The 26,682-nt window shown below is 38.6% G+C and overlaps 1 protein-coding gene and 1 pseudogene across 6 annotated transcripts in view; one reads left to right on the forward strand and one right to left on the reverse strand.

Annotated features, from left to right (window-relative positions):
• Window positions 1–26,682, reverse strand: part of MFSD14B (major facilitator superfamily domain containing 14B) — a 184,973-nt gene that overhangs the window by 77,419 nt on the left and 80,872 nt on the right. For all 6 annotated transcript variants that reach the window (XM_053920618.2, XM_045188073.3, XM_045188070.3 and 3 more), the window contains 4 exons: window positions 19,098–19,225; window positions 16,192–16,306; window positions 1,923–2,141; window positions 368–481 (listed from right to left, as the gene is read on the reverse strand). In XM_053920618.2, the coding sequence (XP_053776593.1) occupies window positions 368–481; window positions 1,923–2,141; window positions 16,192–16,306; window positions 19,098–19,225 (576 nt within the window). The remainder of the gene's footprint in view (window positions 1–367; window positions 482–1,922; window positions 2,142–16,191; window positions 16,307–19,097; window positions 19,226–26,682) is intronic.
• Window positions 3,649–5,511, forward strand: LOC112323134 (protein archease pseudogene; annotated as a pseudogene).

Raw genomic sequence — 26,682 nt, forward strand, 5'->3', positions numbered from 1 at the left:
ACTGATGAATGTTTCTCTCACACATCGATGGTTATTGACCTTTCTTTCTCCCTCCCTTCTCCTCTAAGAATAAATAAATATTAAAAATATAAAGATTTAAGACATTATGATAAATTCTTTCTGCTAATTTTCTTTATGTATAACTCTCAAGGAATTTTTTTCCACAATAAACATTTTACTATATTTTAAAACATCATTGCATTAAAGGTTTCGTGCCTACTAATTATATGTCAGCACCTACATTTATAACTTGGAACAAGTTTACACAATTATTGTTCTTTACACTGAATTTTCCCCAAATACCTTTAGACAGAAGCCAATCTTAATTTTCCTTATGTTCAAAAGCCACTAGGCACCCACTACCCACCTGCCTGAGATAGAGAAAAAAACTTGAATACTGTCCAGCTTCAGGAAGGTAAGAAAGAAACACGGTAATGCAGATTAGTAAGACGGTAGAATCTTTTCCAACTTTCTTCAGTGACTAGGAAAAAGCAGAAAGAGACATAAAAAGCAAACAGCATAGTAAATATAGTTAATAATATTCTAATAACATGTATGGTGTCACATGGGTACAAAACTTATCAGGATGATCATTTAATAAGTTATATAATGTCTAATCACAGGGGTGTACACCTGAAACTAATAAAATATTGTACGTCAACTGTAACTGAAAAATTAAAAAAAGCAAATAGAAACTAATGTTGCTGATATTCTGCGATAATGGCTTTATTGTTAAGGTGGATAACGAAGGTTGAATGGATTATAAAAGGAAGAAAACTTTAACATTAAATATATCACCATCTCTCTATTGAGGTTACGATTCCTAATTTCTTAGGTATGTATTTCAAATATTACAGCTTAAGTGCGTGCAGATACACACACTTGTTCATCTTCATTTAACAATACTGGTTCACAACCTGAAACAGACCCTGAACATCCTATAAACAGACCCTGAAAACACAATGCTCCAGAACCACTTAAGAAGATCTCGTCTTTTTCATTCATAATACAACTTCTTTAAAGCTATAAACAGATAGGGGTTTCATTACACATAAATTCACTCTATTCTTTAACATGTTAGTATTCAATCTGTCTGTAAGCTAGCTGACAAATTAGGTGGGAGGTCCGACCAGCTGTGGGTGTATGCCTGGTTTCCTTCTTTCTCCATGTGGCAAAACAGATGGGGCTAAAAAAGAATGGGCAGGGTCCCCAAGGGCGTGTTTTTGAAAAGAATTTCTGATGAGCTAGTTTTCTTATTACAGGTATTTTTCCTAAAAGGTAAACTTGGGAGATAAAAAGCAAAAATCAAATCTCTGGTTAATTTTTTTCCTGAACATATTTTCTTCAACCAAGAGGGGAGAGAGAGTAGTTTTCTTCTAAGTACTTTTTTGAGATGTTAATACGATTCTCCCATGCCAAAAAAATAAATAACATTCTAGAAAACAAAAAATCCATTCAATCTGTAAAACAAGTTCAAAGCCTTTGGTCTAAGTGGACGTATTTCGACAACTTAGAAAATAAGTAGTCAGACCAAATACGTTTATCCTTTTTGAATTTCAGTGAATAAAAACAACTACTTCAAATGGCCACCTTCACATATTTTGTTAAAAAAGCAATAAAAGCCACCATGCGAAAAACAAAACAAAAAAAGTCTTCCCTCCTCAGGGAGGGATTAAATAGACAGTTTTTCTCTCTTCCATTGTGATAACCACATGCCTGACTTACGGAATATCAATTCTATATATTCCTTGGTGCACAGTCTACCTCAATCCCTTCCTTGTAAATTTATTTATTTTTTTTGTATTTTTACTGGAGACAGAAATGGATTAACAACTGCTGGGATGCTTGAAGTTGGGCAAGTATTCTTTTATTTGCATGACTTAGAAAGATACTTAGAAAAGTATTTCCATAATTTTATTTACCGCAAAAGGGTCTGCTTGTTTCCAAGTAATCTGAACTCCCCAGGAGAGTGGTCTCACTTTCTCCGGTAAAGATTCTGGAACAGCCAACAAGATGAAGCAGATGTCCAGAAGAGCCACCACTGTGGCTACCAGTACAACAAGACTGTCTCCATAGCTGGCTGAGAGGTATGCTCCAATGGCTGGGCTGCTTACTAGACTGGCTGCAAAGGTGGCTGAGACCTGTGGAAAAAGCACACTCTCACCCAGGTCCCCTGTGCAGCAGGTACATACCTATGTTCCTGTTCTCACCCAGAGTCCCACTGGGTGAGAACAGGAACACTGTAGGTGCATACCTACAGTCATCTTTCCATTGGTTTTAAACAAGACAAAAGAATGCATTGCACAAAAATTTTAAGAAAGAAAAATTAAAGTAATTTTGTTTTAAGATTTTTTTTCACTCACTATTAACTAATTGGAGATATCCTGGAAAGCTACAAGAGTAAAATATAATAATGTCATTAAAAATAATAATTGTGAAAACCTTCCCCATTTTTTTAAAAACATACATGCTTTAGTCTTCTTTAATTGAGAAATGGGGATGTGGGGAGAAGGGTGTGAAAAATGCCTGCAGGGCTTATGATAAGAATCTACAAATTACCCAGGGATTGTCCTTGATTATCATTTCCCAAAAATATGCATTGTTTGAGCTTTTGGTCAAGATGGCAGAGTAGGAAAACGTTGTACTTACCTCCTCCCATGACTACATAAAAATTACAACTAAATTACAAAAAAATCATCATTGAGAGCCTCCTGAAAACTAAACTGAAGTCCAATACATAAGGATACAAAGAAGCAGCCACATGGAGACTGGTAGGAGGGGCAGATACACAGGATGGGCTGGTCCTGTACCCTCATGTGGTTGTTAAAATCAGGAGGAATATCTCAGCAACAGAGGTTTCCCTCAAAGGAGCAAGGGGTCCCAGTTCCAAACCAGGCCCCCATCTCAGTATACCAGTGCAGGGAAGAGAAGTACCCATAACTTCTATCTGTAAAAACCAGCAGGGATTATGGGTGAGTGAGACAGATAGCTTTTGGAGTCCTGGGAGTTCCTCTTCAAAGGCTCGCACAGGAACTTACTCACTGACAGACTAGCTCACTCTGAGTTCCAGCACTGAAGCAGCAGCTTGAAACATACAAGGAAGAACTAACCTGTCTGGCATCAGAGTGAGGGCTGGAGGGGCAGTTTTCTCCCAGACAGAAATGCTGGCAGAGGCCACTGTTCCTTTTCTGAGCCCTCCATATTTAGGCACAGGTGAACACCATATCGGAGTCTCCATTACCTTGGCTAACACTATTAACCCAGCCCTGGTAATTCCCTGATACTCTGTCCCACCCAACTTGCAGGCCCACTCAAGCCACTTCAGTGTTCTTTACAAATGGCCAATCTTGGCTCATGCTTCAGACTCTCCTAAATTCTCCCAAAGGTTCACAAACCTCCAACAAGCAGCATCTGGCCTCAGTGTGCTCTGCACCTCCTGATACGTGACCCCAGGCCCAGCACTAGTGGCAGTGGCCTCAGTTCACAACTTGGCCTCTTCCAAATACCTCCAACCCCAGCACAAGTGGCAACCATCTGGACAACTCCTTGTAACTCCTATCTCATCTAGGTAGGGCACAGGCAGTGGTTGACATTGGCCTGCACCTCCCAGAAGGCCCCAAAGTCAGGCAACCTGGTGGAAAGCTTCAGACCACACCAAAGCACATCCTAAAAACCTAGACAAAACTGATAAGCCTTTAACCAGACTCATCAAGATGAAAAGAGAGAGGAAATCGTGATGCAGGAAGAAGAAGGTAATAGAGACTATAGTTTGAGGAGCAGAAGGCGACCAAGGCCAAGTATCCTCCAGTCAACTGGAAGTATCAGTATTTGGATCATTCAGGGGATGCCCAGTTACACACATGGGGAGATACTCTGAAAGAAGCATCGGAGCAATGTGCAGTGGCCACATTTGGTTATGGGACAGATACTAGAACTGTGGAGGCCCTCCAAACAATAGAAGTAGAAACAAAAGGAGATGACTTACAGTCTCTTTTCTTTCACTTTTGGATAACTGGCTTTGTAAGTCTCGAGCTGGTGAATTTTTATACCCTGGGAAGTGAAAGTACTTAGTATTTATCAAAGGAATTTCAAATTATGGCCAAATGGGTGTGTGGGGGGGGAATCTCATTGTCCAAGATCCCTCAGGGAACTGAAGTCAAAGCAATAAAATATTCAGCAATGCAGGTCTAGAATGAAGAAAAGTCAGAAGTTTCTGTGATCATTGACATTTAATATACAACAAACAAACAAAACAACTCCTACAAAGAACTTCTTTTCTCTTTCTTTTGAAAAGATACCATGATACCATGATAAAAATTCTACAATATCTGATAATAGATGATGATTTGCAAGAAATTTTTTACTTAAAGTATGTCTTTCACAGAGAGAAAATCAAGGCACAGCCTTGGTCTCTATTAACCACATAATCAAATGTTAAAGAATTCTTCAGATGACAAGTATGGTTTCTCATTTTTTAATTCCCTACCGTAGCAGCAGGAGCAATGAATGGCAGCCTTCCAATGGAATGCCAGCCCTCTAGCCTGGTCCCAAAACAGATCATTAATGTAAGCAGAAGCCCGAGAGACTATGAAGGCTCCATGCTCTTATTGAATCCAGTTTGGGAAAAACATTATAATTTGAGAAACCCTACAATCAGGATTTTGCTTTTCCTCCAAGTTGGTAAAGACATACATTTTCTAAGTGTATATAAAGGAAAAATGGCATTTTAGATTGCTGTGGGAAGAGCCATCCTGTATGGCAGTTGATTATCTTAGAAGAATAATTATAATTGAACATTAGAAGACTTAAAAAAAAAAAAGAAAAACTGAGAAGTGACAATGGACGAGACAGAACTACAAAAAAATATAAGAAAATACTACAACTAGGGGGGAGTTCCAGCCAAGATGGAGGTGTAGGTAGAAACCCTTTGCTTCCTCACATAACCAAAAGGAAGATAACAACCAATCAAAAACAATAAACAACCAGAAGTGCCAGAAAATCAAACTATATGGAATTTCGACAATAGAGGAATTAAAGAAACATTCACCAGGCCAGTAGGAGGGACAGAGGGGGGCAGCCGGGTGGGAGGACAGGAACCAAGGCAAGGCTGTGGACCACTCAAGTGAGGAGGGGCTGGCTGAATGGGAAACTAAAGACTCATGCTAGCTGTAAACAACTGTGGGGGTTGCTATGGTAGGAGAAACTCCCAGTCTCACACAGCAGAGTTTGTTGGAAAGTGGGGCTAGTAAGTGCGGGAAGCAACCTAAAATGCCTATCAGTAAGTGAATGGATCAAAAAACTATGGTACATTTACATGATAGAATACTACACAGTAGAAGGAAACAATGAGCTCCTACACTTTGCAACAGCATGGAGGAAACTGGAGAGCATTATGCTAAGTGAAATAAGCCAGGCACTGAAAGACAAATACCATATGATCTCATTTATAAGTGGAACCTAATCAACAAAACAAACAAGCAAGCAAAATATAACCTGAGACATTGAAATTAAGAACAAACTGACAGTAACCAGAGGGGAGGGGATATTAGCAGGAAAAGGGGGAAGGGTTTTCAGGAACATCTATAAAGGACACATGGACAAAACCAAAGAGGTGTAGGATCAAGAATGAGAAGTAGGGATGGCTGGGGTTGGGGGAGTGGGGGTGGAAAATGGAGGCAACTGTATTTGAACAACAATAAAAAAAAGTTAAAAAAAAAAAAAAAGCGGGGCTAGAGCCAAGTGAGTCACATGGTTTCTTCTCTGACCCCTCTCCCACAGTCAGCACCACAACACAGCAAAGAGGATTGCCTCGCCTGGCTGAATACCTAATGTCCTGCCCCCCTACAACATAATAGGTGTGCCAAGACAAAGAAATATGGCCCACATGAAAGAACAGAACAAAACTCCAAAAAAGAGCTAAGTGACAAGGAGATAAGACAACCTGTTTGATGCAGAGTTTAAAACACTGGTAATCAGGATGCTCACAGAAGTGATTTAGCTCAGTTCCAAAATGAAGGAACAAATGAAGGCTACCCAAAGTTAAATAAAGCAAAATATTCAGGGAACCAACAGTGAAGGGAAGGAAACTGGGACTCAATGATCTGGAACAAAAGGAAGAAATAAAAACCCAACTGGAACAGAATAAAGAAACACGAATTCAAACAATGAGGAGAGGCTTAGGAAACTCTGGAACAACTTTAAATGTTCTAACATCAGAATCATAGGGGTGCCAGAAGGAGAACAAGAGCAAGAAGTTGAAAATTAATTTGAACAAATAATGAAGGAAAACTTCCCCAACCTGGCAAAGGAAACAGACTTCCAGGAAGTCCAGGGAGCCCAGAGAGTCCCAAAGACATTGGACCCAAAGAGGAACACACCAAGGCACATCACCATTAAGTTACCTAAGATAAAGAGAGAATCTTAAAAGCTGCAAGAGGAAAGGAGAGTTGCCTACAAAGGAGTTCCCATAAGACTCTCGGCTGATTTCCCAAAAGAAACCTTATAGGTAAGTAGGAGATGGAAAGAAGTATTTGAAGTCACGAAAGGCGAGGACCTACATCAAAGATGACTCTATCCAGCAAAGCTATCATTTAGAATGGAAGGCCAGATAAAGTGCTTCCCAGATAAGGTAAAGTTAAAGGAGTCCATCATCACCAAGCTCTTGTTATTATGAAATGTTAAAGGGATTTACCTAAGGAATAGAAGATCAAAAACTATGAACAGTAAAAGGACAACAAACTCACAACTATCAACAATTGAACCTAAAAAAAAAAAGAACATATAAACTAAGCAAAAACTAGAACAGGCTCAGAATCAGAGAAATGGACATCATGGAGGGGAGGAGAGGAAGAATGGGCGGGAAAGGTACAGGGAATAAGAAGCATAAATGGTAGGCATAAAATAGATGGGGAGAGGTTAAGAATGGTATGACAAACAAAGTCAAAGAACTTATATGTACAACCCATGGACATGAACTAAGGGGGCAGGAAATGTTGTAGGGTTGGGGGGTGTAGGGCTAAGGGGGAATAAAGGGGAAAATATTGGGAAAATTGTAATAGCATAATCAATAAAACATACTTAAAAAATAAATTATATGTAGTCTGTCCAGAAAAAGTCCAGCCATTGTTAATATATTGAGAATGGTTTATGCAGCATTGATGTAATGTGGCGACCAAGGAGAGAGGACTGGAATGTGCATGCGTGAACAATGATGACTGCACTGTAGTAGTCAGTGGGGGCAGTAGACACCTTGTACTCTGGCTGTTGCATTCAAAATGACTGAGCAGGTAGAACAAGCAACGAATCTGCATCCAATGTTGTGTTAAGCTTGAACATTCCCCCACGGAAACTATTTGGATGATTCAGAAGGCCACAGCTATGAGCAACTGGTGATTGGCAGCTTCATCGTGACAATGCACCCGCTCTTGCATCACATCTCATGCAGAGTTTTTTGTGACACATCAAATAACTCAGTTGACTCACCCTGCTACAGCTCAGATTCAGCACCCTGTGACTTCTGGTTTTTCCCCAAACTCATCTTCACTTTCAAAACCATCTTTGAAAGTGAAGATTTCAGACCATTGATGAGATTCAGGAAAATACGATGAAGCAGCTGATGGTGACTGGGAGAACTGTGTGAGGTCCCCAGGTGCCTACTTTGAAGGGGACTGAGGTGTCACTGTCTTACACAGAATGTTCCTTGTATCTTCCTCAATAAATGCTTCTATTTTTCACATTACACGGCTGGATATTTTCTGGACAGACCCCATATATATTTTGGTGCTGAGTTGTTTAAAAATTGTGGATATCTACCCCTTATTGAATATGTCATTGGCAGTTATCTTCTCCCATTCAGTGGGTTGTCTCTTCATTTTGTTGACAGTTTCCTTTGCTGTGCAAACCTTTTTAGTTTGATGCAGTCCCATTCGCTCATTTTTCCTTTTGTTTCCTTTGCCCAGAAGATTTATCATAAAAAAAAATATTGCTAACAGAAATGTCCAAGATTCTATTGCCTATTTTCATCTAGGAGTTTTATGGCTGCAAGTCTCACATTTGTCTTTAGTCCAGTTTGGGTTTATTCTTGTATATGGTGTAAGTTGGTGATCGTTTTTTTTTTTTGCATGTATCTGTCCAATTTTCCCAACACTATTTAATAGACTGTCTCTACCCCATCGTATATTCTTGCCTTCTTTGTCCATTATTAAAGGATCATAGAGGTGTGTGTTTGTTTCCGGGGCCTCTATTCTGTTCATTTGTGTCTGGTTTTATGCCAGTAACATAGTGCTTTGATTTCATGTAGTATACTTTGGTATCAGGTAGTAATATGGTTATTGTTCTTTCCCAAGATTGCTGAGACTACTTGGGGTTTTTTGTGGTTCCATGTAAATTTTTGGATTATTTGTTATAGTTCTATGAAATATGTCATTGGGATTTTGATAGGAATTGTGTTGAATCTATTGATTGCTTTGGGTAGTACAGACATTTTATGACGTTAATTCTTCCTATCCATCATATCCATGGTATATGCTGCAATTTATTTGTATCTTATTCAATTTCTTTTTTCAGTATCTTAGAATTTTATGAGTACAGGTCTTTTACCTCCTTGGTTGAATTTTCTTCTAGGTACTTTTTTTTAAATGCAATTTTAAATTTGACTGTTTTCTTAGTTTTTTTTTTCTCCTGTTACTTCACTATTAGTGTATAAAATGAAACAGATTTTGGGGTATTTATTTTGTATCCTGCTATTTTACTGAATTGATCAGTTCTAGTGGTTTTCTGGTGGAATCTAGGGTTCTTCATATACAGTATCATGGTATCTGCAAATAATGACAGTTTTACTTTTTCCTTTCCAAACTGGATACATTTTAGTTTTTCCTCTTATTTTACTGCTATGGCTATGACTTCTAGTACTATGCTGAATAAGAGTGGTCAAAGTACACACCCCCAGTTCTTGATTTTAAAGGAAACCTGTTTAGTTTTTATGATGGAGTATGATATCGGCTGTGGATTTGGCATATATGGTTTTTATTATGTTGAGCTATGTTCCCTCTACTTTCATGTTGCTGAAAGTTTTTAGGATAAATGGGTTCTGCATTTTGTTAAATACTTTTCTATATCTATTGATATGATCATGTAATTTTTCCCCTTCATTTTGTTTATGTGGCTTATCATATTAATTGATTTCTGGATACTGTAGCTTTTTGTTGCCTGAAACAGTCCTTAATTTACCTTCAGTTTTAAATTACAGCCTTGCTGGGTAAAGTATTCTTAATTGTAGTTCCTTTTCATCACTTTGAGTATTTCCTGCCAACCCCTTCTGGCTTGAAGTGTTGCTGTTGAGAAATCTGCTAACAATCTTATAGAAAGTAACTAAGTTTTTCTTGATGCTCATAAGACTCTGTTTTTTTAACCTTTGCCATTTTAATTATGATGTATTTTGTTGTGAGCCTTTTTGGGTTCATCTTGATTGGTACTCTCTCTGCTTCCTGGGCAGGTATGTGCTTTTCATTTACTAGGCTAGGGAAATATTTAGCCATTATTCAAATAGTTTCTCAAATCCCTTGTGCTCTCTCCTCTCTTGATACCCCTACGAATCAGATGTTGTTACGCTTGATATTGTTCACAAGGTCCCTTAGACCAGCGGTCCCCACCCAACCTTTTTGGCACCAAGGACTCATTTTGTCCAAGACAATGTTTCCATGGATCAGAGGTGGGGGGAGGGGATACAAAAGGTAGAGCTCAGGCAGTAATGTCAGCAAAGCTTTGCTTGCTTACCCACTGCTTACCTCCTGCTGTGTGGCCTGGTTGCTAACAGGCCACAGACTGGTATCAGTCCACTTCCTGGGGATTGGGGACCCCTGCCTCAGACTTCCATCATTTTTAAAAATTCTTTTTTTCTTTTTGTTCCTCTGCTTGGCTGTTTTCTGTGATCTTTACCTCTAAATTGCTGATTCGATCCTCTGGCTTCATCAACCCTGCTGTTGATTCCTTCTAGTGAATTCTTCATTTCAGGTATTGTATTCTTAATTTCTGACTGATTCTTTTTTATGGTTTCGATGTCCCTTTAATACGCAGTATCTGTTCACGTTCTCACTAAGTTCATCCATTGTCCTCCCAAGTTCCTGAGCATCTGTATAAGCGTTGTTTTGAACTGTGTATCTGGTAGAGTGCTTGCCTTATCTTTATTTAGTTCTTTTTCTGGGGATTTCTCCTGTTCTTTGATTTGGGACATGTTTTCTCTGTTTCCCCATTTTGCCTGCCTTTTCATATTTGTCTGTGTGTATTAGGTAGATCTGCTGTGTCTCCTTATGTTGGTATGATTTCTTATGTAGTAGGTGTCTTATGGGAGTCAGCAGCACAGTCTTCCTGATCACCTTAGCTGGTGTTCTAGGAATGCCTCTTGGGTAGGTTATATAAGCCCTCCTGTTGTAGTTGTGTCTTGACTGCTGTTGGCCCATCTGTGAGTGGGATAACCCCAGGTTCTGGCTAATCATAAGGATAAACCCTGACCACATAGTATGAACTGCTATGCTAGACCTGCCCCCTCCTCCCCAAGCAGAGTTGGACCCAGAAGAGTCTGGTGCCTGCCAAGATCTTCCTTTGAATGTGTCACTTGTGTGGTTAGTTGGTTGTACTCTGGTGTGGTCTGAAGCCCACCCTGGGTTGTGCTGGTTCTGGGTCCACTTGGGAGGGACTCTGGTGCAAGTCAATGTCAGATGCTGCTTGTAACCTGCCTTGGGCTATGTGTTTGGAGCTGCCATGTAATCCAAGTTTGTTGCTTCCTCTACTGGGCCTGGGTGTGTGGGGGAAAGGATAATCCCTGTATAAAGGTCAATTTCTAGCAGCTCCAAGTCTGAGGGCAGATCAGTAAAAGGCCTCAAGGCACCCTGAGATCGGCTTCTCTCTGTAAGCTGTTCCACAACCCCTTGAGGCCACCTGTATTTCTGAAAGAGCCTTTCAAAGACTGCAGAGTGGGCCCAGGCTGGCCACAGCCCACAGGCTCTTCCACAAGGTGCGAGCTCAGGCAAATAGGACTAGTGGATTTCCTATATGAGAGTATTGTAGGTCAGGCACTGAGTGGGTTGAAAGTGGCCCCTACTCCAGAGCCCCACTACTCAGTCTCTGCCTGAGTCTCTGATCAGGGCGTCCTCAAAAAGGCACATTGCAGGTCCAGGCTGGGTGCAACAAGCAGATTTTTCTTCAGGGCATGACCTTGGCAGGGCGGGACCCCTAAGGGTGGCAAGGCCAGGCCTACTGGGTTTCCAGCTGAGGGATAACAGTGGTGGTGTGTGGAGGGAAAAATGTCCCCTGCTCTGAAGTCATACAACTCAGTGCCTGTCCAAGTTGCCAACATGAGTCTCTCAAGAGAAAAAGCGCACTGCAGGTCCAGGTTGGGTACAGCCAGCAGCCTTTTCTGCAGGGCATGAGCTCAGCAGAGTAGGGCCAATGGGAGTCAGAAGGACAAGGCTAGTGGGTCTCCTGTTGGGGGATGGCAACAGTGGCATGGAGGGGGGTTGAGGGTAAATAGCTACCACTCTAGAGCCACACAATTCAGTGCCTGTCCTAGTCTCTGACAATAGCTTCCCAAGAAAAAGTATGCCACAGGTGCAAATTGGGTGCAGTCAGCAGATTTTTCTGCAGGACTCAAGTTCAGCAGGAGGGTGGTAGTGAGTCTCCTGCTGGGGGAGAAGCACTAGTGGCACATAGGGAGGGAAAAATGGCCCCTGCTCCAGAGCCACATAACTCAGTGTCTGTCTGAGTCTCTGCCAAAATCTTCTAAAAAAAAAAAAAATTGCACCAAAAGTCCCATTGAGAGCAGCCTGCCAATATGAGCTCAGCAGGGCAGGGCCACTGGAAATCTGAAAGACAGGGCTCATGGGTCTACTGTTGGCTGACAGCACCAGGGTTGTGCAGGGAGTGAAAAAATGGCCCACTGCTCCAGAACCACACAATTCACTGAATGCCCATACCACTATTATTGGGTTCTTCTGAATTTCCTTAATTGTTCCCCAAGGCAGAGTGCACGGTGCCCAAGCCACAGCAGACCTTTCTGCAGGTCATGAACTCGGCCAGGTGGGGCTACAGAGAGTTGGAACACCAGGCTAATACATTCCTCCAGGCTGGTGCTGTAAGGACAGAAGTGCTTGACCCAGGGAAGATGGCATCTGTGGGCGGTTAGATGAAGTAGTGGGTCAAATAAGTGATTTGAAAACAATTAGGGCAAGAAAACAAAAATTATTTATTATTATTATTTAGCCTTACCCAAGAACAATTTTTCATTGGTTAGAGAGAGAGGAAAGGTGAGTGAGAAAGACAGAGAAAGGGAGAAGGAGGGAGGGAGGGAAAAATACCAATGTGAGAGAGTAACATCCCTTGATTGCCTTCTCACAGATGCCCTGACCAGAGATTGAACCTATAACCTGGGTATGTGCCCTGACCTGTAATTGAACCTGTAATGTTTTGGTATATGGTATGATGTTCCAACCACGTGAGCCACACCAGCCAGGGCCAGAAAAAAAACTTTTTTTACTATTATTTCCATCTCCATATTATTTATTTTATTTTATTAATATTTTATTAATTATGTTATTACAGTTGTCTCAATCCCCCCCCTTGCCTTCCTTCACCCAGCACCCCCCACTCTCTCAGGCAATCCCAAAACCATTTTTCCTACAGAAACCACAGAAATCATTATTTATGATTAAAATTATGACTCCTGGTTGCAAATGACATCCTTCCTTCATCATACCCCAACTAAATTTAGAAAAATACAACATATCTGAAATTGGTGCACTAAAAATACTGTAAGTCAAATACAATCATTTCTGGTGAACAAAGGGGGTGTACAGAATTCCAATCTGGGGAACACAAATTCATTGATTCAATAGTTATTTAATACCCACTATGTACCAGATAAATAAGAAGACAGAGTTCCTGTCCTTCAGGTTTTTCCATGTTATTCAAGAGACCAAGGCAAACACATCAGTACATTGTGAGTTGCAATGACATGCAAACAGCTAAGGGAGCATGGCTGCAGCATCTCATGTACTAAGGGATGCTGCAGTGTCCTCTGGTGCACAAAGTATCTGCACAAAATGGGTTAATCATTCATTTATTCCTAAGTTTTCCATCATCTTGATCCTTTTCGCATTTTGTATATAAATTGCAAAGATACTCTACCATACAATATACAAATAAACAGTAATAAAACTGTTAAATAACTACCTTAATTTCAAATAGATAACAGGAACTAAAGCCATTTTCCAATCTCTCAAATTATTTTCCCCCACTAAAATGTATAGTCAGATCCACAGCTGCTAAATTTCAGCTGAAACTGCTTTTTGTAATTCCACAGCATTCTAAGAGTAAAGAACTTCAACTGTAGACCTACTTTTGCCCCACCCTGTATATATCTCAATAGTGAGAAATAACAGGACTTTAGTGAAATCTCTGCTTAATATTAAACTATATAATAGTGACTATTCTGGAAGCCAACTTAATCATGGAATACGAAAACAAAAGTAAAAAGGTAAGACACAAAATTTCAAATATCAGAAGGGGGTAGAGAGCTGCAGTAGTTTCCTAACTAGTCTATTTGATCAGACTAGTATTACTTTCAGACAATTGATGCTTAGAAAGTATTTGTTGGGTAAATAAATGAGCTTCTGGGATCAATGACTCCATGAAATTCTATGCAAAATGCTGTATCTTTCTTAAAGCTTAAAGCAGCCTACATGCTTAGTCTGCATATTTATCTAAACCCCTCCCTCACTTAAAATTCAATATGACTCTGGTAAATAAATCTAAAGGATGACTTCACCATAGCAACTTCTCAATAAGCATTAACTTAGTTAATATGACTATTCATTGCTGTGGCCCTGAGAATGACCACTTTCTTGGCTTATTGGAGGAGTTTCAGTAAGTAAAGGTACACATATTATATATTCTTTCACAGATCTCAAAACCTCAGCTTTTTAGAACCTCAGCTACAATCCTGTTAATTAGCAATAAATTTTCCTATATCTCTAAGATAGGTAAACTGCAAACTTCTCTTTTTTCTCTTTTAGTTTTGTCATCTCCACATCTGAAATACACAGGAATAAATGTAAAGATTCTTGGGACTATTTTCCTTTCATAGTGTCTCACTCTAGATTTTGTAGAGTCAGATAGAACTGAGAATAAATCCCAGATCTAATACTTTGAATCCTGGGACCTTTTACTAATTACGTAACTTTTCCAAACCTCAATATCCTTCTCTACAAAATGATAAAAATATTTGTATTACTGGGATGTTATGAATAAATTACATGATATAAGTAAAACATTTGGCAAAGTTCATGGAATATAGTAGTGCTTAACAAATATCAGCTTCCTTCATGTTTTTTGTTCTATTCAGACTGATTGAATGAGAAACATTCACATTATGAAGCAGCATCTGCAATCTACTTTACCCCAACTTAACCAGTTTAAATGTTAATCTCATAGAAATACATTAGCTAAGATCCTGAGTCCTTTGACCAAACCCAGGCAGCCCTATACTTGTGCTGCACACGTCTCCCAGTGACTTCTCTCAGTACCCCTGTGAGCAGGCATTATTTACAGATGAAGAACTCAGCTAGTGAGGGGAGCTAAGTTCACTGGTTCCAGAACTCTCTCTGAAATCTTTCCTCAAAGCCCTAATGCTCAGCACAATAGCTTTGTGAATGGTTTTTTTTTTTCTCCTGCTGAAAGCAAGGATCAAAAATCTAGTAACATAGAAGGGAAATTAGCATCTCAACAGGTGTGTTCTGAAATGTAGAGACAGTCTGCATAACAAGTGTGATAAAAGAGGCTTTTGGCACCTCTAAACTCTCTGTTGACCAACCTCTAAGGGCCATCCTGAACATGCTGCCTTCTTTGAAGCCTTCCTATCAGATCCCTCTGTTCTCCTCCACAACACTCTGGAGATACTCTGGCTTTAGGACATGGCACGAGACATTTAGGGAAGAAGGGGAAAAGGAAGGGAATAGAGAGCAGGTAGCAGCTAGAGGGAAAGTGGGGTTGAAATGGAAAATTTTAACTAAGACCTAAAAGACTTAGGAAAAGCTTTATACTTCTCCCTTTAACAGCCTAAAAGATTTACTAGATAGGGAGACTATACCAGAAAGAGAGCTATTACCAAAGACACCTGTTTATATCAGAAAGACTTATCTGCATGACACAGCAAACATTGGTTTACCAATCATTTACTCTTTTCGTCTTTCTGTGAATTGTCTTCCTCTTCCTTTGAGACCCCAGAACCTTACCCTCATTCTTCTCCTTAGCTCATGATAGCATATAAGCCCCAACTGCCTAACTACCTTTGTGTTGTTTATGTCTTTGTGGGGCTCCTGTATATATTAAATTAAATTTGGTTTTTTTCCTGTTGATCTGTATTATGCCAATGTAATTATTAGGCCAGTTAAAGTCCCTAGAAGGTAAGACAAATAAATTTTTCTTCTTCAACAACACCCACATGCCACTACAGGTTCACCCATTGAACACATACCCACACGCCCTCTTTTCCCCCTGAACAAGTTGAGTAGCTCTCAGAGAGTGACACTCTGACATAAAGGTTTCAGCCTGTCATCTTCTACAGGTCTTTCTTTGCCAATTTGACCACAATGCCATTATCATGCCTAGGAAAATTAGAAATGATTATCTAATACTCAATTATCCAAAAAAAAGGTTTTTTTTAACTTTTGCAATGCATTAAACAATTACTTGTTGAATGAATGAGTGCAATGCCTTTTCTGCAGTATTATTTCCCAAATAACTGACTGGGACACAACCAGTAATATAACAATAGATTAACATGGCTGAGATTCTAACACCTCTTCAATTCAAATTAGGTACACAGAGACTTCTAATCTATAAACTGTTTATGATTTGTCAAGAGATCAGCTAACAAAAACAAATCAACTTTTAAAATATTTTACAACTAGGAACTCACACATTCCTGGTAATCTTCCAGTTCTAAAACCAGAGAATTAATAGCAATTTCTATCTTGCCATCTTTTAACTTTTTATAAGTCTCGTATTTTATTTCAATTACCTTAGATTTTCTTTTATGTAAGTCAGTATTTACTACTTATTTTAAATTTCACTTTTCAGTAAACTTTTGATAGAATGTTAATTATTTTTCTGGTTAAAAAACAAAATTTATTATCTTACCCATCCATAAGCAGTACTTCGTTCATGCTCCTGAGTGACATCAGCTACATAGGCAAATATCACAGAGAACGTGACTGAGAAGACTCCAGACACGGAAATCATTGCAAAATACCACCTAAAAAAATCATTTCAATTACCCACAGGAGAGGTAGTGTATGTACATTTTTATAAACAGAGCCAAAGATATCATGTAGATTATAAATCAAAAAATAAATTTTAAAAATATGCATGTATAAATATAAAGGACAACTAATAAAAGATGATCAAGATGGAGATAAAGAAGCAGAAACATACTAATTTTGTCAGTTTAAAAGGTATCAGTACAAGCAGTTTCAATAAGTAGTTAGTTTTTAAGGATGCCAACAAGAAAATAAAAATTCTCTAAATTTCCAAGCTTTAGTTAAGAGACAGCATACATAAGAAATAACTTTACAAGAGCTACACAAAAGATAACAAAAAAAATTAATGTAATTAAGTCCAAAAATTTTTATCATATGCATAGATGCCTTAAAAAAAAACCCGATCAGAACACTAGCAAACAGAATGTCATAGAACAAAAATGAGGATTTATCCTAGATATAATGTTTCAATATTAGAAATATATATTCATATAATTCATTATAATAGCAAATATAAGGAGAAGAATAATCAAATGATCTCCATTTTGCAAAAAGGCATCTTTAATAATTTGACATTGAATGTTCATTTTCAAAAAGAACATCTCTGGTTAAAATAGAATGAGTATTTTTCTATCTAAAAGCTGGTTATAAAAGCTAGCTTAACATTAATGATAAAACTCTACAACACTTCCTTAATTATGAGAAAGATAAGTCCACAATCATATCTTTTATTTAACATTATTCATTAGTCAATAGGAGTAGCAAAATCAGCACCATGAAAAATGTAAGGGAATAAGTAAAATCATTAAAAAATTAAAAAAAAATTAATGTATTAAGAGGACACTAAAAATAAAGCCCTAATTCATTGGAAAAACATGTTATGTTCTGTTGGGAACCATCCTGCCTGGCTTCAGGAGCTGTATCCCCACAGACAGGTGAAAAGGCCCAACAGCTAGGGGACCTTGGGACCATAAGACACTAAGGAGACAAAAGTTATCCTCCCAGCAGGGGAGTAGCCTCTGCCCCCTTTACTTCACCCTGCTTGGCCCCTGGAGGATGGCTGGATAGGCAATGATGGGTAAGATTCCTCAAGGGAGGAACAGGCTAAGAGAGGCACAGTCACAAAGGGACCATCAGGGAAGGACTTAGGGGACTACAGAAAAGGGGTGATGGACCCTCACCCCTCAGCTATGTTATGGCCTGAGTCCTCATTCTATCTGTAAGAAGTCTCCTAACCTCTTGGCAGCCCACATCCCACCAACTGAGTTAAGCCTGAAACAATGCCAGAGGTGGGGGCAGCTCTGCTGGGAAAGGCAATTCCCCCAGGGGTGATCAGGCCTAAGTAAGAATGCATAAAATTGTGAAACCTGCTTTGCTAAGAATGCCCTTAATTTAAATGTTAAGGGTCAAAGCATAAAATGAATTGTTTCCTAAAGTTTTATGACCCTTTGGAGTCACTCTAGCTATCTGACCCTGACTCAGAATAAGCCCTTATAGTTCTTTGAATGTCATCTATTCCTTGATCATTACTGCCAGTCAATGATTGATGAGGTTTACATATACACCCTGTATTTCTATGTAAACTAAAACCAATAAAAACCCATTGAGAAAGAGGCTTAATGCCTTTCTCCTTTGAGAGACTGGTTAGCCTTTCCTCCCCAAGCAGATCATGTCTTGATAGATTTATTCTCATCCGAGGTGACTGGGGGAGCTCTGCTGGACGGAGCACCTCCACAATGTTCTTAAACAGAAAGAACTAATAACAAAAAGTATTTTAAAAAATTTTTCATCTGGTAAAAACTAAAATGATCCATTATGGGTTCCCAACAAATTTTGAATGTGACAAATGTTGACCTTTAAAAAATTCTTATCAAATAATAAAATGACGGCATTTTTACATGCGCCATAAAAAGAAAATCTATTAATTGCATTAAAAACAAAACACAAAAACCTTCCATTCTAAAACATGGTCCTTCACATTGCTGAGTTTAGCAACAGGAATTTTGGCCAAAATACCAACCTCTGGACTCTTACAGAAACAAGTAAGTTATAGCTCTAGTGCAAATTTCAATTCATCTTGGTGACTAAACAGACTTGTTTACATGCTAAGTATTCTATTCTCCTCCTATTCATCACAAACAATGAGATCAAATTAAAATTCATATCATGGTGCTGGCTGGGTAGCTCAGTTGGCTAGAGCACTGTCCCAATACACCAAAGTTGTGGGTTTGATCCCCGGTCAGGGCGCATATAAGAATCAACAAATGAATGCATAAATAAGTGGAACAACATGCTGATGTCTTTCTCTCTCTCTAAAAATCAATCAATAAATTTTTTTAAAATTTCCTATTATGATTCAGAATAGGTTATTGGTCTCACCACATTATACACGAAAGTGACCTCTGCCTACTGACATAAGCTATGTCATATCAGTGCTCTAGACCAATGAGCTGACAAAAACAATACATTTGCAAAGTCAACTGAGCCACAGCATTAAGTACAAAGATCCTCAGCTCCCTCCTGAGACTCCATGCTGTAACTCATCTCATGACAATTACAGCTTTTATTTCTATTTCTTCGCTTCAGATTTAATTCTGTAATCTCTTCATTTCCCCATTTATAACACTGGCAACATGGTAACTGCCAAAACTGGCTTTTGGTGTTACCAAAGAGATCATATGAAAACACATACGCAACTGCTTTGAATTGGTTAAGAAGTGCTCTTGCAGATGTATTATTCATATGTGACCCAAAACAGTCATGATGATGAAAGGCTAAGTCACTCACCAAGGGCTGATCCTCATCAGTGGAATTGGGAAGCAAGTAAAGAAGACGGTGCCCAGGAGAAAGGGCTTCCTCCCCCAAACATCAGACAAAGCACCTATGAGCGGTGCACTCAGAAAAGAGAGTAGGCCCTGGAGAAGAAAACAGAAGCAATGATCAGATTTATGATACAATATTCCAATTACTTGTAACTTGTATTTTCTAAATAAATTTTTAAATGTTATAGTTCATTTTGTTGGTCCCAAAGCAGAATAACTTCAAACATTAAATACAAACTGCCATTTAAAAAATATCTGATAAAATTCCTAAATATGCTGTTAGACGAGGAAAGAGGTAAGAGCTTGTTTTCTGGGAGAAACTGGAAGAGAGGTGATATAAAATACACACACACACCCATACATACACACCCATAGTTGGCCCTTAAGACAAACATATACCAAGTGTATGGGAAGAAGCCAGAATTTTTTAATAAAGTTTATTTCAAAAGATTTTATTTCTTTATTTTTAGAGAGAGGAGAAAGGAGGGAAAAAGAGAGGGAGAGAAACATCAATGTGTGGTTGCCTCTTGTGCACCTCCAACTGGGGACCTGGCCTGCAACCCAGGCCATGCACCCTGACTGGGAATCAAATCAGTGACTCTTTGGTTCACAGGCTGGTACTCAATCCACTGAGCTACACCAGCCAGGGCAGAAGCCGGAATCTTAATTTGTTTTAATAAATATGTACAGCATATCTATTGTGTAAAAAGCTGTGAATTAACTGGTGCAATAAGACACCCAAATGAATACACACCTTCTACTCTCAAACCACCTGTAAGCTAACAGGGATAAACAGAACAAGCATGTGTATAACAAATGTCCATAGGAGAAGTTAAAGTTCTATCTTCCTGCTAACTTAGGAAGGAAATAATAAAACTTAACAGAGTTGAGGGTAAGGGGAAACAAGAGACAAGAACACCACACATAAACAAACAAAGTAAAGAACTTCATGTTGAGGGTCAGTCACTCTCTTGGCTGGCCACTTTCATATCAATTTCCCATTTGACCTCTGGATCCTCTGAGGTGGCTACAAGGCCTGACCCTGAGGCCCTGCTGGTGACACAGTCCTCTCTTCATGTGCTCTGTCTGCACAGCACAAACAGATTTCCAATCTCTCTCTTCTGAGCTCCATGCTTATAGTCAAATGGACTTCTCTAACTAGGACACTTAAGATACATACTGTTGCCTTTACAGCAGTCCCCCATACATCCCAAGACCCCCAATAGTTGCCTGAAACCACAGATAGTACAAAATCCTGTATATACTACCATATTTTGCAGTGTATAAGCACTTTTTTGACTAAATTTTTTAGGGGAAAAATAAGGGTGCGCATTATACATGGGTAGTACCAGTTTGTTACAGGTACATAAAATTTCTTATACCATAATATGTTCAAAAGTAAATGCTTAAATTCCTTTATAATACAAAAAACAAGTATCTAAATATAAATAAAAAACTGAATTAAAAAATTAAAGTGAAAGATTTTTCCCTGAAAGTTTGGGCCAAAAACATGGGTGCGCATTATACATGGCAAAATGTTTTTTTCCTATATGCACATAACCATGATAAAGTGTAATTTATAAATTACTAACAATAGCTAATACTGACATATACTCTCTCTTTGTCAAAATATCTTATTGCACTGTACATACAGTATGGATATTCTGGACAAAGGGACGTTCATGAGCCAGGTGAGATTGTGCAAGATTTCGTCACTGTAAATTGCACACCATTTTGATGAAATGGTGTGCAATTTAAAACATATGAATTGTTTACTTTGGAGTTTTTCATTTAATATTTTGACTGCAGTTGACCACAGGTAACTGAAACTTAGGGAAGAAACTACAGCAGATGATGTTTCTGTAAAAACAGTTAGTCGGAGCATGGGGGAGTCTCCCTCCACTGGCCAAGATTGTGGCAGGGGGAGATTCTTATGAGTGTGCAGGAAACTAGAAATATCAATGGATAGGGTCTGGAGCATTCAAAGAGCTAGCAAGATAATTGGATAGGAAAAAAATCCCTCCCCTCCCTATCCATATAAGAACTTAGGGCCTGGGCAGAATGCTGAGATTGTCTTTGACACAGGAGTCCACCATTCTCCTAGGTCGCACAGCACCTGAATAAAACCTCTTTTCCTTTGCATCAGCATCTACCTGACAAGTTTGGCTTTTGTGGAGACAGGCAGCTGAATGTCCGTTTTTGTCTGGTTATAAGAAGGCAGGACAACTATAAACCTGACCAGACACCCACACTTTCCACCTTGGCTAAGAAGCCCTCCAAAGCTTCCTCCTCCATCCCTCTACTCCCCAAGGCTATTGTTTAGACAATTTTCTCTATAATGACTTCTCTATATACTCCCCTTGCTATAACACACTTCAGCACGGTTTACATGAATTAAAATAAAACCATCTTCCAACTGGCCCCTAACCTACCTCCCAGGAATATGTCCTCCACATATCCCAAGAGCAATGATAAGCTGTAAATCTCAGCTCTTTCATCCCTTCTTTAAAACCCAGCTATGGTCTCCATTGTGCAGAGTTTAAATTCTTCAGTATGTCAATTTGAAATAATGTGTCTGAACTTTGCTTTTAAATACAAAAGATAAAAGTGAGTGGGGAAAAACCAGGATAGATGAGACAAGAGTGGGAAAAATGTTGATAAATAATAAAACTGAATGATGAATAATACATGGGTGTTCATTATATTATGTTCTAATTCTGTGCATTTGAATTTTCATAGTATGTTTTTGAAATTCCTCAGCATAGCATATAGATAGAATCACCCAAAATCTGGCACCTAATACACATCCTATGCTGTGCTATACAGAATATTTTTTAGTTTTCTGAATATACCGTATTCATTTTTTGGAAATGTGCTTTTTCACAGACCCTTGTTGTGCCTGTGTGCACTTCCACACTTGTACCTGGTTTACTACTAGTCATCCATTACAACTCTGGGTGAGAAGCAGCTCCTCCTGCATTCTCTTAGCTACTCAAGCAGAAATTAACGTGGTACATATTTGTTCTATTGTAATTATAACACTCTATTACAATTATCTGTTATTTGGATTAGTAATTGAGATTAGGTCAGAGGAATGGCTTGTTTCCATTTCAACTCTACTCTTGGGGCCTATCACAGGGCCTGGTAAATAAGAGCTTTCAAAGAGGTTTGGTGAAATGAATATAACTTTTAAGAGAAAAATCAATTCACAGTAGTTTGCAAGGTCTCCTCGCTAAAAAGAAAAGGAATAGGATACCAATTACAACCAGCCACTAGTAAACCCAGAACCCAAGGCCACGGGGCAGGTAAACTGAAGGGGAAGTGATAGAAAGACTCAGTGGAAGGTATCAAACTGAAAAGAAAAGCTTTTTGGTCCCTCTGAAATAAAATATTATTCCTTGTAATTTCTAAACCAGAGGGGATTTCTAGGCCATTCAGTGTGTTCTTGTATCAAGAGTAACAGACCAAGTATTGTATTAAGTGATTTTCTTTAATAGCTAATGACGAAGAACCTATGCACCCAAATGTTCATAGCAGTGCAATTTTCAATAGCCAAGTGCTGGAAGCAGCCAAAGTGCCCATCAGTAAATGAGTGGATAAAAAAATCTAAGGTACATTTACACAATGGAATACTATGCAGCAGAAAGAAAGAAGGAGCTCCTACCCTTCGCTATAGCAGGGATGGAACTGGAGAGCACTATAGGGAACTGATCCACTTGGTGTAGCAAGTGTAGCGCAGCCCTATCGGAAAACCAACAGGTGCGAGTTGGCACACAGGAGCCAAACCCACGAATTGGCTTTCTCGTGTGAAACCAGGCCTGCATTATACCCAGGCTGCTTTGAGACCTGCTTTTGCTAAAACTCCCTCACCCTGAGTTGAAGCAGCAAATGTTTACTGATATCTTTAAAGTAACTTCCTGAAGTCTGTGCTAATTCTCCCCAGGATGGAGTATAACCAGACCAATCACTCTTATCGGTCCCTTGCATTTGCAACATTTTTTCCTTGTTAATCTGTAGGAAGTAATCAGTAACATCCTTTCCTTTGTTATCTGTAAAAAGTAATCACCTAAAGCAAACCTGAGCATAATGAATGAGAACCTTCTTTGATATACGCTATTAGAAAGCCAGTAAAAACCTGTCCAGGCAAGGGTCGAAGAGATCCCTCTCTCTCAGAGAGTGGCCATGCCATCCCTTTTTCTCCACAAGACTTCTGTGGTCTGTGTGAATTTGTTTGTTGCATCCACAACACTGTGGACACCGCTGGCCGGACTCTGCATCAGAGCATTATGCTAAATAAAATAAGCCAGGCAGTGAAAGGCAAATACCATATGATCTCACCTATAAGTGAAACCTAATCAACAAAACAAACAAGCAAGCAAAATATAACCAGACACTGAAATAAAGAACCAACTGACAGTAACCAGAGGATGGTGGTGAGAGTGAGGAGAAGATAACAGGGAAAGAAGGGGAAGGGTTGTCAAGGAAAATGTATAAATGATCCATGGACAAACCAATGGCGGGGGGTCGGTTGGGTAAGATTGAGTGTGGGAGGTAGGGGTAGGTGGTGTGGGGGAGATGGTTGGATGGAAAATGGGGACAACTGTAGTTGAACAACAATAAAAAATTGTTTTTAAACTTCTTCAATTTTGAAGAAGTTTTAAAAAAAGAGCTAATGACTACAGAAGCAGGGCTCAAATTCAGGACTTGAGACTATCAGTTCCATGAAATTTGGAAAAGAAAATCTTTTATGCTGCATGAAAATTCTCTAAAAATATCAAATACCTGAGTACCTGGATAGTATAAAACTGGTCAAGAAAAATTTGTAAAAAAATTTAAGGATATGGCTATAGAAATAATCATCACCACAAAAACAGTAACACAAATTCTTTAAACACAAAGAACCCTGGAAAAGTTTTATACAGTTCTAATTTCAGATTTTATACAATGCTTTAAAATATGGAAGGTAATGCCACTTTCAAAAGAATATGAAAAGGCCAAATATTAAAGCTATTAAAATAATGTAGTTTTTATAGAAAAAAAATATATTGTCTTCTTGGTTAGGAATTTAAATTGTAATTTAATCCGTTGATTAAACAACATTATTTCCATCAAATTCTCAGTGACAATAATAGATACTAAAAATATCCTCTGGGAGGACCTACTTTTATATTAAAATACTAAAATACAATCTAATAATACAGTTTCTGTTTGGAAAATCTGTATCTCCTAAAAATCAAATATTTTCATCTGTCCAGAGTTGCTTTTTTTACTATGCAATCTGGCCCTAGATCCTATGATGCCACATTATTAAAGCAACAGAGTGAGAAGGACATTTGTACCTTGATTGATTGGGCACGCATTTCATCAGTTTCAAAGCTGCTAAGCACATTTTGCAAATAAGAATAAAAATTAAAACTGGACTGACATCAAAGCCCTGGACTTCATCAGAAATATATTTGATTCTCATTATTCACAGTAGTTATACTCTATAAGGATGCTGAGAACCTAAATTAGCAAATATGGAACCACTACACATGGAGAAACACAAGGTTAGGTTCCTGTGAGACTCTGGCCACATATTTCCATCAATCAATCTATATATAACATTGGTTTATGTGTGTTTGTGTTCAAAGGTACCTTAGTTAATATAAATTGTAGATTTATTAACATTCCACTCTCAGTCAACAGCACTATGACTCATGCCTGAATGAGGCTCACCTAACACAATATTTTCTCAATGAGGCACACCACAGCCCTCTTGCACTCAGAAATATTAGGTAGCACTTTGGCACTATACTTGGGGCCATCTTAAACAGCAAAATCAGCAATAAAAGGCACAAAAATAAAAAAAAAATGTGGCACTAAATGGAATAGAAAAAGGACACATTTACAGTATGATATCTGAAATAAGAAGACAGAAGGCTGCCTTTAACCTCAACTGGGAATGTGCCGCTGGGCACCTCAAATACCCCCTTACCCTGTGCACGAATGACCAAGAAAGCATTTAGTGATTTTCTCACATTTTATGACAAATTTTCAGTATTCCTTAATAAGCAAGGAGGATCTTGCAATATGTAGACATGAATTACCCCCAAATTAGAAACACTCATTTTGAGTTTTCATACAGTATTTTACTAATAATGACTTCTCTTCATTTTTAAGGTGGGAGAGATGTAGGGAAGATTCACTGAAAGAAGGCAGAAACAAAACACAAAAGCCTGTTTGTATTTCAATTAAATAAGTTTAAGTAAACTTAATAAAATTTTTAACTAAATATGTTCAATATATAATAAAATGAAATAACATATATAAATAAAACCTATTTTAAGTAAAATAAATAAATTTAAATACAAACAAGCTTTTTCTTATTCTCAGTAGTAGGGCCACTACAAATTTTGATTCCAAGAAAGCTCAGCATGTGTTTTAAAGTAATAACAGTAATTAACAGCTAGTGTTCATACACGTCAACTGTTCTATGCTTTCACATGAATGTCTTACCCTTTGAGGTAGGTACTATTAGGGTAACTAACTACACCCTGAAGCCCAGGGCTCATAAGCAGTAGAGGCAGGATTCAGCCCAGGTGTGAGGTGGCTTTAGAACCTGAGCCCTAATCCCTTAACCCACAATTCAAACCAACTGTTAAGCTAATTTGTTACTGACATTTCAGTATCTTTAACCTAAAGCACACACTTAAACTTATTTATTTACCAGTTCTCTCAAATATCTTTTAATAAAGCAGCAGTCTGTTACAAAATACTATACTTAGAACTTGTGAAGTAATATCTCTCAAGTAGGTTGTTTTTAACAATTTTATTTACAGATAATGGCAGCTATGAGGGTACTTGAAAGGCATCTTGGTTGGTTTTATTTTTTTTAATATTGAAAACATTGACCAACAATTTCTGGATGCTCATGCTAAGCTATGACACTAAAAAGCTGCTTGATGATTTAATTCATTAAAATAGTAGCCCCTAGGACTACAGAGACTCTTCACATAATAAATGCCCCTAGAAGAGCACTGTGGTGGAGGATCTATGTGGCCATCTTCTTGATTAGACTTGAGAGGAAGTACATCTGCATGTGAAACCCTGTGGCCAAGACCTGAGCTGGCTCACTGGGTTTTCTACTTTCCCCTCTTTTCCAAGCCCTTGCTGTGATGTGAAAGCTAGATAAGATCAAGACTGCCAATTTTAGAGTACCTTCTTCACACTGATCACTCCAAGGCATAAATCAACCCTGGACATCTGGCCCACTTAGTTTCAGTTTAGGATACCAATGAAGAGATCTAATTTTTAAAAAAATACTCACCTGATGTTTTTTTTTTATTGACTTTAGAGGGGCAGGGAGAGAAAAGAGAGAGGAACACATCAATGTAAGATAAAAACATTGGTTGGTTGCCTCAAGGACACGACCAAATGGAGATCGAACCTGCAACCCAGATATGTGTGGAGGTCCTGGGGGATTGAATGTGCACCATTTTGGTGCATGGGACCAGGCTCCAAGCAACTGAGCTACTAGGCCAGGGTGAAGATATCTCATTTTATAATTA

This window comes from Desmodus rotundus, chromosome 3, assembly GCF_022682495.2.
Source record: "Desmodus rotundus isolate HL8 chromosome 3, HLdesRot8A.1, whole genome shotgun sequence".
NCBI classification, from domain to species: Eukaryota; Metazoa; Chordata; class Mammalia; order Chiroptera; family Phyllostomidae; genus Desmodus; species Desmodus rotundus.